Source organism: Callithrix jacchus, chromosome 18 (genome assembly GCF_049354715.1).
Source record: "Callithrix jacchus isolate 240 chromosome 18, calJac240_pri, whole genome shotgun sequence".
NCBI classification, from domain to species: Eukaryota; Metazoa; Chordata; class Mammalia; order Primates; family Cebidae; genus Callithrix; species Callithrix jacchus.
Genome location: NC_133519.1, coordinates 53294784 through 53306787, shown reverse-complemented (window position 1 = coordinate 53306787; position 12004 = coordinate 53294784). Strand labels below are relative to the sequence as shown.

General features: G+C 35.4%; 1 protein-coding gene across 2 annotated transcripts in view; it reads left to right on the top strand.

The window, feature by feature from the left end:
- F13B (coagulation factor XIII B chain) overlaps positions 1-439 on the top strand; it is a 28343-nt gene extending 27904 nt beyond the window's left edge. For both annotated transcript variants that reach the window (XM_002760466.7, XM_008985141.4), the window contains exon 12: positions 234-439. In XM_002760466.7, coding sequence (XP_002760512.2) covers positions 234-270 — 37 coding nt within the window. In that variant the 3' untranslated portion in view covers positions 271-439. The remainder of the gene's footprint in view (positions 1-233) is intronic.
- Positions 440-12004: the final 11565 nt, after the last annotated feature.

Here is a 12004-nt window from a genome sequence, read left to right as displayed (position 1 = left end):
TCCACCCACCTCGGCCTCCCAAAGTGCTGGGATTATAGGATTGAGCCACCGTGCCCTGCCAATATTGAGTTTTTAAAAGGGGACTAGTAATTATTTACCAAGTAAGATCATTTGTCTTTATTAGTACTTAATAAAAGCAATGACTCATTGTATGAAAAGTTGAAAGGCTAAGATTATAATAAACACGACTACAGTTGATGCTTTTTTCAAAAATCTCTCTTTTTCTCCTCAAGGACTATGTCTTATCAAGAATCTATAACAAGGAAGTGAATGGCAGAAAGAGGAATCATATTTCAATACATCATGAAATTACTTATAAAGCATAATTTGAGAGGAAATAAGTTAAAAACATCTGAGTTTTTCCTTGCTTAAATATTTGAATCTAAATTGTGCTGAACATTTCTTTATTTATGAATAAAAAGCAATAAATCTTGTTTAATTTTAATTTGTATGATTTGACATAGAACCTAATCTCTTTTGTATGTCTTCCATCTTGATTAATGTTACAAATTAATCTACACATCAAAATATTTTTATTTTCTAATGCCCATTGACTGGACTATATCACTGTTTTCAGTACACTGTATGTGTAAAAGTTTTGCATTCACATTTGTCATCATCTTTATTAATATTAAGACTTTTCGTTACCTTTAATTCAAGGTTATCTCACACTAGAGGTAAGAAACTATATGCTATATTAGAGGATCTGCTTTATTAAAGGCAGAAAAGACCGCCTTTCAGACTTTCTAAATGTAAAAAACTTTTAAATTTAAGTGTAATGTTTGCTACAAGGTTAATAACCAAATCGTTTAGGAGGTAGTGTACTACCATATTTGAACATGTGCTCAAATATTATTAAAAAGACACAGTTAAAGAAAGAGGTTTTGTTTTGTTTTGTTTGTTTTTTTTGACAGAGTCTCACTCTGTCACTCAGGCTGGAGTGCAATGGTCTGATCTCAGCTCATTGCAACCTCTGCCTCTCGGGTTCAAGTGATTCTCCTGCTTCAACCTTTGGAGTAGCTGGGATTACAGGTAGGTACAACCATGCCCAGTTCCCTTTTTTTTTTGTATTTTTAGTAGAGATGAGGCTTCACCATGTTGGCCAGGCTGGTCTTGAACTCCTGACCTCAAGTGATCCACCCACCTCTACCTCACAGGACTCAGCATTTTAAAATGTTACACTTTCAATTCTGTTTTTAGATCAGATACTTTTTGGAATCATGCAAATTACAAAATCTGAAATAGGAGCGCCCTACAAGCACCAAATAAGAGTGTCAGTATTAGCAAGGTCTATTGAAGACGTGAAACAGCAACATTGTCATTTTTTGTTTGAAGTGAGAGTTATGCTTCCAATTGTTATTTCAGCTCATTGGTAAGCATATGTAATAGCAATAGTAACCAGATACTAGAACCCCTATTAGGACCGATTATTGGTATTATAACAAGTTTTCCTTTCTGGAAGCTATTCAATTATTCTAACTCAAGATCTTAGTTTCTCATTATGATGATATTTTCAAATGCCCTAAGCACAATTCTCTACTTCTGGGTATGAAATAGCTTCTTTTGGAAATGATGCCACCACAGCTGACCTAATTCTGTGGATTAAATAAGTATTAATTCATTCAGTGGTAAACATGTATATTTCAGAACTGTCCTTGAGCTCATATTCATTATTTTAATCTCCTATAGTAGTTTTCCACAGTGGATACCATAAAAATGGAAATTTATTTAAAATTAAAAATCAACAAGAAAGCATTAGTCTTTTAAAATCAGTTTATCAGTCTCTCAATTAAATAATATTATTGAACACCTGCTATATCCAAGGAAATATGCTGGGGAGTGCAGGATTCAAAATGATTGAAATTCACCTTGTTATTTCTAAGAACTCACAAAGTAAGGAACTAGTTACTTAGAAGAGATAAACTTGTACTAGTGGTTGGAAACTTAGAATGGAGGATGACTGTGGCTTATCTAGCAATATGTCCAGTGAACTGGAGAAGGGCATGCACCGTTTAACCTGAACAACCACTTTGCTCAAGGTAGATAATTGTCATGGCGGAATGTGTATCCAGTATTGCCATATGTTCTGATTTGTTAATTGTGAAAAAGGACTGATTTTTTATATGTTGAGAGGAGATTTAAAAATTCTTTAGTCAATGCAGTTGAAAGTCAACTCCAAATGCTACAGATATAAAAATGTGAAAAGTGCAACAATGGAATCATGTACAAAGTAAAGTGGTGACCAAGTAGGTAGTATTAAATTTTTTTTTTTTTTTGCATGGTGGGTTAAGGGAAGCTTCTTGGAAAATAATAAAAGCAAATCTGAAGTTTATGAGACTAGAAAAGACATTTCAAGTAAAAGGAATGGCAAATGCAAAGTCAAATCTCATACCATAGGCTAGGCATTGCACTAAGCATTGAAAATAAAACAATGAATAAGGCACACACTGCTTCTGCTCTTGTGAAGCTTGTCTCTCAGAGCAGAAGAAAGATATAAGCAAATCCTTACAAAATGAAGCATGGCAGCAAAGACACCATCTTTGTCTGTAAACACCAGATGATACTGCTTAGCCCTGGGTGTTATAAAAAGTCTTCAGTGAGGAAGTGATATATTGACTGAGATTGGAAGGGAGAAAAGATAATAATTCATGTAGAGGACGAACATGAAAAACAGCAACGAACATGGTGTTTCCAAGAAGCTAATTTAAATCCAGTATGGATTGAGTGGAAAAGAGTGAAGGACAGAGAGGAGGAAGTGAAACTTGGAGAGACTGGAGCCCTGATTGTGAAGGCCTTTGTAGGTCAAATTAAAGATTTTAGAAGTCACTAAATGAAATGCGATGCTTACTGGGAATTTTTTGAAGACATCACTGACTGTAATACGGAGAGACTGATCTGAAGGGGAAAAAATGTGGGCAAAGAGAAATCGCCAAGGAAAATAATGCAGTCATGCAGGAAGGATAAAGTAGTCACTTAGCAGGATGGTACAAACTGACTGAAATAAGATATTTAGGATGTGAAATCGTTATACTGATAATTGATTAGATGTGGGGGACAATGAGGCAGAGAAAAGAGTTCAGGGGGACTCCTAGGTTTTGGTGATGAAGTGGACGGGATGGCCATCTAACTGTGATGGGAAGAATGGGAAGGAGAAGCAATGGGAGGGAGTGGGGGTTAGCAAGAGTGTATTAATAATTTTGGAAATGTACTTTTGAGGTAAGACAGGCAAGTGAAAATACTAAGTAAGCATTTGATTCTTGTTTTTTTCTTTTTTTCTTTTAAGACAGAATCTCACTCTGTCGCCCAAGCTGGAGTGCAGTGGCACCGTCTCAGCTCACTGCAAACTCCTCCTCCCAGGTTCAAGTGATTCCCCAGTAAGCACTTGATTCTTATGGTTGCTGCTTTGATGAACCACGTAGATTTCCTTCAGAAACAGAAAGACCTACTTTTCCAGCTACTGGGAGCTCTCACTTATCAGTTCCCTATAGGGGTTGCCTCAGCTGAAGGGAGTCTCTTTCTCTAAGGTCATTGCTCCCTCCCAGGGGGGCCTACACTAATGATTGGTCAACAGAAGTTATGAAGAAAAGGCCCCTAACCCAAACTCAGGGCAGTTCCAAAGAGTCATTTCAGCTTCTGAGTTCCGCATAGTATTGGCTGAGGCCCGTGGCTGAAACGACATTGCAGCTCAGCTTCTTCTCCCTTTTGACTTCCCTCCCTTCTCTTCCACAGGTGTGAAGCCCAAGAATGCTCCTGAAAGTCCTCTTGTCTGCTTTCCTTCTCAAAGCCCACTTCCCTGGACAGCCCAATCTGTAACAGTTACATAAGCCTGGGTATCACAACAGGGCACTAGGCATACTTTGGAGTCATAAATCAGTAAATGTTTGATAAAACTAAGGTAATGGATGAGTTTTTCAGGGTGAAGATGTATGTGGGCTTACTTCAGAGCTTTGAGGTACCCCAAGTTTAGTGTTTGGGAATAGGACAAGATACAACAAAGGAAACTGGTAAGAAATGACGAAACTGCTTGAATAGAAAGCAGAAGAGATGGAGACTAAAAATGCTACTTGGTTATTAATTACCTTGCATCTAGTATGAAATGGAGACTAGAGTAGGATAAGGAATAAATGTAAGGTACAAAAACATCAGAAACATTAATGTTTGTCGGGGTCCAGCACGTCTGCCGGGGGACTACCGACCTGCGGGAGTCCCCGAGACCGCCAAGGTAGATGTCTCATTCAACCTGAGAGAGAGAGTGCGCGGAAGAGAAAGAATATAGAAAAGTAGAGTCTGGAGGGCTGCGTGAAGATTATGGTCAAAGCGCAGCAAATTTATTTTTGTGGGTTACAGCTTTTATACCTTTTTTCTTGTTTACATTTACCTTATCTCAGCAGAAAGAAAGAAAGGGGTAGACAGAAAGGAAACAGAAACTCCATAAAAAATAGTTATCAGGGCCTTGTGATATCCTGCTCAGAAAGCAGTTTAAGGGGGCTTGTGATAGTAGTTTACATTTCAAAGATTTTACATTTCAAAGATACAATGGCGCCCTTAAGGTGGCTGGTTAAACCTGTTTTTCACCAGGAGCTAAAACAAAGCCTTGGCTCCAGGGAAAATATGGGCAGAGGTCTCTGCTCCTCTTAGGCATCTCAATTGCAGCAAGTTTATTGCTTACACAGAGACTGATGGGGACATGGAAGCAGACAGCACAATGTCCTCAGAAACTGCAGACCTTTGCTTTGCATTCTGTTGTTGCTTTTAGTGACCCAGCTCGCGGCCCTTTGTCTCACTCGACAGCCCTCGAGGTGGGGAAATGCAGTACAGGTCCAGCAGCCAAACTGGGGCAAGTCAACTAGCTGTCTCGAGCCCTTGGCGCGAACACCACAAATGCAGTGAGCCTGCCAACATGTGTGACAGTGAATGGGGAGATAGAAATAAAGGAAGTCTTTTTTAATAAAATGGGAGAAGTTTGAGCATATTTACATTAAATTGAAATGAAGGACCAGTGGAGATAATGAAGGACAGCTGGAAGTAATGAAGGACAGGTGGAAGTAATGAAGGAGAGGTAAAAGATGCTGAGACAATATTGCATGACAGATTATAGAAGATTATTGAAAAAGTAAGAGATGGGACCAACTCCGTAAGTAGGGGCATGGTCCTTGCCTAGGAAGAGTGGATTTGTGTCAGGAATTAGGACGTTCATGTCATGTGTTTTTTATTTCCCTTGTGGAGGAAGGGAAGTCACTAAGAATGTGGAAGGTTGGGAGACAAGTTGAAGGATTGAGGAAAGGGGAGAACATGGGTCCTGCTGAAGGTGACATGATGGCAGAAGTAAAAGATTGCCTGATAAAAAAGGCACAATCTAGATAGGGGATTTGGCAAATTGCAATAGTTTCATCGAATTATCACTTCAGTTAGATTTGTGAGATGTTAAAAATAATGTTACAATAACTATTAAAAAATTTTATTTATTAAATAAAATTAATAAAAACTATTGCTTTAAAAAAATTTTTATTTTGTAAGATAATTTTTATCCTGATGAAAAGGAAAGCAAACTTTGCTTAGTGTGGCGATTCCTCAAGGCCTTAGAAATAGAAATTCCATTTGACCCAGCAATCCCATTACTGGGTATATATCCAAAGGATTATACATCGTTCTACTGGAAGGACACACGCACACGAATGTTCATTGCAGCACTGTTTACAATAGCAAAGACCTGGAACCAACCCAAATGCCCATGGATGATAGACTGGATTGGGAAAATGTGGCACATATACACCATGGAATATTATGCAGCAATCAGAAATGATGAGTTTGTGTCGTTTGTAGGGACATAGATGAATCTGGAGAACATCATTCTCAGCATACTGACACAAGAACAGAAAATGAAATACCGCATATTCTCATTCATAGGCGGGTGATGAAAAATGAGAACACATGGACACAGGGAGGGAGTACTAAACACTGGGGTCTATTGGGGGGAAAAGGGGAGGGCCAGTGGGGGGGAAGCTGGGGAGGGATAGCCTGGGGAGAAATGCCAAATGTGGGTGAAGGGGAGAAAGGAAGCAAATCACACTGCTATGTGTGTACCTATGCAAATGTCTTGCATGTTCTGCACTTGTACCCCAAAACCTAAAATACAATTTAAAAATTAAAAAAAAAAAAGATTTGCCATTCTTGTAGTATAGGACACTAAGTCAAAGATCAAAGAATCACTAACATGGTGATTGTCACAGGGTATTCCAAAGCTTAGAAGGCTGCTGCCTGGTTCTGCACAGACACTTTAATTTTTCAAAGGGACGTAAAGAATGTATTGATATCTGTCTTTTTCTTCATGAAAAAGAAAGATCAAAATGCTAGAGAACATTACACATTAAACACAAATTCAGGGAAACCGAACATGACTCCTTCGAGAAAAAAACGGAGGCAATGGGGAGTCTAAAAAGCCTAACCAAAACTGAGAAGGAGTTTGCCTAATACACTTCTCAAATTTAAATAAAAGAATCGTTATTAGACAATACGCAAGTCTTCAATTTGACAGGCATTTTAATTTGTCATTACGTGCTTTAGAAACAACTCATGAGAAAATGCAAAGTTAATGTATCTACTTAGCATCAAGTAAATTACTCTATGACAAGATATTTTTTAAATTACCAGTTTAAAGTAATTTATTATTTTCATAAAATAAAATGGCAGCTATTTGACATTGTAAAACAATTCAAACAATACAAATATAAATAACATTAGGTATATAATTTTCCTTATTCTCTGTAATACCTCTGATTTACTTCCTCAGTCCAGAGATTAGCACTGTAAAGAGTTTGCTCTGTTTCTTCCCAGATGTAAATATACACACTTAAGTATGCATTTACACACACATTGTTTTTGATATATAAGTGGGCTACATATTATATATCATACTGTACGTATTGTTGTAGGACTTATTTTTTCACCCAAAATAAACTATTGTCATGTCAACATATATAGGTTGACTTTATTCTTTATAATAACTGAATAGCATTTCATAAGCTGGAGGTAACATTATTTATTCTTTCATTGGTGGACTTTTCAATTGTTTTATCCTCCTTATATTCTTTTACTTATCTTTCTTCTGTCCCTCCTTCCCTTCATTTCTTCCTTAGTAGGTTACAGGTGGTAGTCAAAAAATAAAATTTAAAGCTGAAATGGGATAGTATAATTCTAAACATATTTAAAGGAGCCAATATGAACACCAAGAAAGATCTTAACATTGAATAAACTTAGATGATGGAGGAGTTGGAAAGAAGGAAAAGAAAGAAAGAAGTTGTAAGCCAATTTTGTTTATTTATTTTTATGATAGCAACAAATACACATTGCCCCAAACCTGTGGAAGTAGGGTATTATTTTATAATAACAGCGTAAATAAACGACCCAAAAATACCCTTCTTCCTAATAGTAAAATAAATGTAAAAACTACTGCAACAGCAGGAATAGCAACAATATGATGAACAATGAAAATAGACCATATAGTGAAAAGTTTTATAAAGCTCTACGTGCACACACTATAGATATAATAAAGACCTATAAAATTCTTATAAACATCTTAAGTCTTCTATTAGAAGAGAAAAAGTTTTTCTTGTTTGGTTCCAAAGCAAAACCCAGCTCAATATTGTCTGCAAAAGGCACAACTAAAACTAACTTCTTCAAAATAGTTAAAAAGAAAAAGAAAGGGTAGAAAAAATACACTGAGTGATGGTCAAAGGATACAACCAGCAAAGTGAGAAAGCCACCCAGGAAAGAGGATAAAATACTTAAAAATCATATATTTCATAAGTGATTGTTACCCAGAATGTATAAAAATCTCTCAGAATTCAAAATAGGAGAGTGAATAACACAATATAAAAATGTGTAAGGAATATAAATAGACATTTCTTCAGCCAAGACATATAAATGGCCAATAAACACATGAAAAGATGTCCCACAGTAATCATTAGGGAAACGCATACCAAAACCACAGTAAGACATCAACTTGAGGTGACCATGTTAAATTATGTACATCAGTTACAATAAGAAAATATTATATGGTATTGCATTAAAAGTATTATTTTACTCATATGAGATACCTAGCATTGACAATTAAAAATACTATTGTATTAAAAGTATTATTTTACTCATATGAGACACCTAGCATTAATACATTTATAGGGACAGAAAGTAGAATGGTAGTTGCCCGAAGTTGAAAGGAGAGGGAAATGGTAAGTTGTTTAGTGGGAACAGAGCTTTAGTCTCACAAGAGGAAAAGAATTCTGGAGATGGATGCTGGTCATGGTCGCACAGTAATGGGAATGTACTTAATGCCACTAAACTGTACACTTAAAAATGATTAAGTTAATTTATTTATTTAACTTTAGGTGCATACTATATCTGGCATTTCTCCTCATGTTATCCCTCCCCACCCTTCCCTCCCTCCCCATCCCCCACTGTCTCTCCCCCACCTGCCACCAGCTGCCCCCAGTGTGTGATGCTCCTCTCCCTGAGTCCACGTGTTCTCTTCGTTCAACACCCACATATGAGTGAGAACATGTGGTGTGTGGCTTTCTGTTCTTGTGTCAGTTTGCTGAGAATGATGGTTTCCAGGTAAAGTTTAATTTATGTTTACTATACCAAAACTGTACTTTAAAAAATAAAGTACATCATTTAAAAGTATGGCCAATTTAAACGACACATAAAAATTGAGGATACCAGGCTTGATAAAGTGAAAATCGTTCCACAAATAATAAATTAATCAAAAAAGGACCTTTTATAAAACCTTAATTGCAAAAGGAGACACAATTCAGTTACAAGTATCTATAATAAATTAATGCAATGGTAAATTTAATAAAGCAGAAACTATATAAGACAGGAAATAGGAAGAAAATTTAATAAAATTTTTAGTCTAAAATATTTGAAGTGAACAAAATATTAGTCAAAGATATAGAAGATTCTAACAATCAATACTTTATATTTTATGAATCAACACTGTACCTAATAATAAAGAATATACTTATTTTTAGGCACACATAAAACAGTCACAAAAACTTTCCATACATGTTTGGTCATAAAGAAAATCTAATTAAATTCTAAATAAATTAATATAGGTCACATTCTCTAATCATAGTGCAACACATTTAAAACTTAAGCAAAATAAAACGGTTTGTACATTTCCCTGAAAATCAAAATTTGTAGAATATAACTAAAGCAGTGTTCAGAGTAAAATATTAGCTTAAATATGTCAATCAATATGAAAATTAGAATAAATAATTCTAAACAAATAAATCTGAAAACTAAAGAAAGAACAATAAAGAAAGCCAAAGAGAAAAAGGCAGAAATTAATACAACTAAATATAAACCTTAATGAACTAGGAAATATAAAAATAGTAAATAAAAGTCTGAATTTTAAAAAACTAAAATAGAAAGATACAGATGAAATAAATATAAATAACAATAAACAATATGTAGTAAATAACTTCTCAACTAACTGAAAATTGCCTTCTATATTTATTATCCATTTATTTTATTCTGAAAAATTTGGGAACACATATATGTTTCAGCCTTTGTTTTACTAGGTGTCTCTGTACTAGGTGTCTCTGTGACAGTGAATATTCACTATGACCTCCTTCTTGGAAAACTGCTTTTTCTTGGCTTCTATTATTCCACTTTCTCCTGATTATGCTTCTATGTTTCTGATTACGATTCTTGATCTATACTGTTGCCCAAACACCTTGATTTGGAATGTGTCACAAAAGAGCTTGAGAAACTTAGAAAAATGCTGAGAAACTGAGAGGGAATGTTCAAGTTTCAAATACTGTTACAGGAACAGTGTGGTGCCCTTGCCTGTAATCTCAACACTTTGGGAGACTGAGGTGGGAGGATGGCTTGAGGCCAGGAGTTTGAGACCACCCTGGGTAACAGCAAGGCCTCATCACTACAAAAATCAAAATTAAAATTAAATTAAATTAAAATAAGGTTATGGATTGTACTCTGAATAAAACACTTTTATGGTTTTTTTTAAGTTTTATGTAACATTTCTATTTCAAGTTTTCCCCCTCAGAATTGAAAACTGCTACCTGCCTTCTTCCTAGACATGAAGCCAGCTGTTTAAATCAATAGCAAGTGTGAGTGACAAATTCCTTTTTTGTTGTTGTTGAACCACAAGTAATTTTTTCTACATTCTGATACTAAGCCTAAATTTTAAAATCATTTTTAGTTTTTAAATTTCCAGTGTATCCTTCTCATGATTTTTAAACATTGACCACTATGTTTTGTGATGTCTTTATTGAGATATAATTTATATACCATACAATTTACCCACTTAATGGGTACAATTTAAAGTCTTATTTTTTTAGCATAATCACTGAGTTTTACCACAGATACCACAACCAACTTTAGAATATTTATCACCTCAGAAAGAAACCCTGTACACGTTGGCTCCCAGCCTCTAACCTCTCTTGCTCAGCTCCAGCCCTAACCAACCACAGATCTACTTTCTGTTTCTATATGTTTGCCTATTCTGGATATGCCATAAAAATGGAATTATAATATGTGGTCATTTGTAACTGGCTTCTTACATGTAGCAGAATGTTTTCAAGGTTCATCCATGTTACAGCACCTATTATTACTACATTCCCCCTCAATGCCCAGATGATATTCCATTGTTTGGATATACCACATTTTGTTTACCCATTCATCAATTGATGAGCATTTAGGTTCTTTCCTCCTTTTGGCTAACACAAATAATGCTGCTATAATCATATATGAATTGTTTTGTGGGCACATTTAAAAAAATTTGTCTTGGCCATGTATCTACGAGTAGACTGCTGAGTTAATGGCAGTTCTATTGTTTAACTTTAGAAAAACACTGCAGATTGTTTTCCAAATTGTCCAAACCATTTTATATTCCCACTGGCAGTCCATGTTGCTTCCAATTTCTTTGGCATCATTTGGTATCATCTCACTTCTTGATTATACCCATCTTTGAGAATGTGAAGTGTTATCTCACTGTGGTTTTGATCCACATTTACTTAAAAATTAATGATGTTATACATCTTTTCATGTGCCTATTGGCCATTTATGTATCTTCTTTAGAAAAACGTCTAATTAAATCCTTTGTTTATTTTAAAATTGTGTTGTCTTTTGTGTTGTAAAAGTTCCTTACATACACTCTAGATACAGGTTCTTTATGAGATATACAATTTTGCAAATATTTTTTTCCATTGTGTGAGTTCTATTTCCCTTTTTTGGTAGTCTCCTTTGAAGCATAAAATTTTTAATTTTGAGAAAATCCAATTTCTGTACTTTGTATTTTCTTGTTTGTAGTTTTGGTGTGATATCTAAGAATTCATTGTCAAATCTGTGGTGATGAATACATTGTCTTAATTTTTACCTGTATTACTAGTCATATTTTTAATAGATACTTTGAAAAATTTTCTTCTGAGACAGAATCTCCTTGTGTCACCCAGGCTGAAGTGCGTGGCACAATCTTGGTTCACTGAAAATTCCGTCCCTCAGGATACTTAAAAAAACCTTCTGACTAAACAATATTTTAAGAAATGCTGCGTGAAACACAGGAATTTCTAAAGTATATTTCTAATACTTCCTGTGTAGTATTTTCACAAACTATGGTACAACAAAAAATAATGAAGTTGTTGCATGAAATTAACAACATGACCAACATGGTCTTTACACTCATCTTCTATTGCCTTGTTCTTTAGTGACAGTTTTGATCACTCTCCTCTGAGTATAAAAGGAATATACGTTCAAAAGGAATCATGTAAAATGTGGGAAAATATGAAGATTTTGAAAATATTCTAATTTTGCTTTCTTTCTTTCCTTCTTTTCTTTCTCTTTCCTTCTTTCTTTCTTCTCTTCCTCTTTCTTTTCTTTGTTTTCTCTTTTCCTCCCTCCTTCCTCCCTCTCTTCCCTCCTTCCCTCTTTCCCTCCTTCTCTCCTTCCTTCCTTCTTTCCTTCCCTCCTTCCCTCCCTCTCTCCCGCC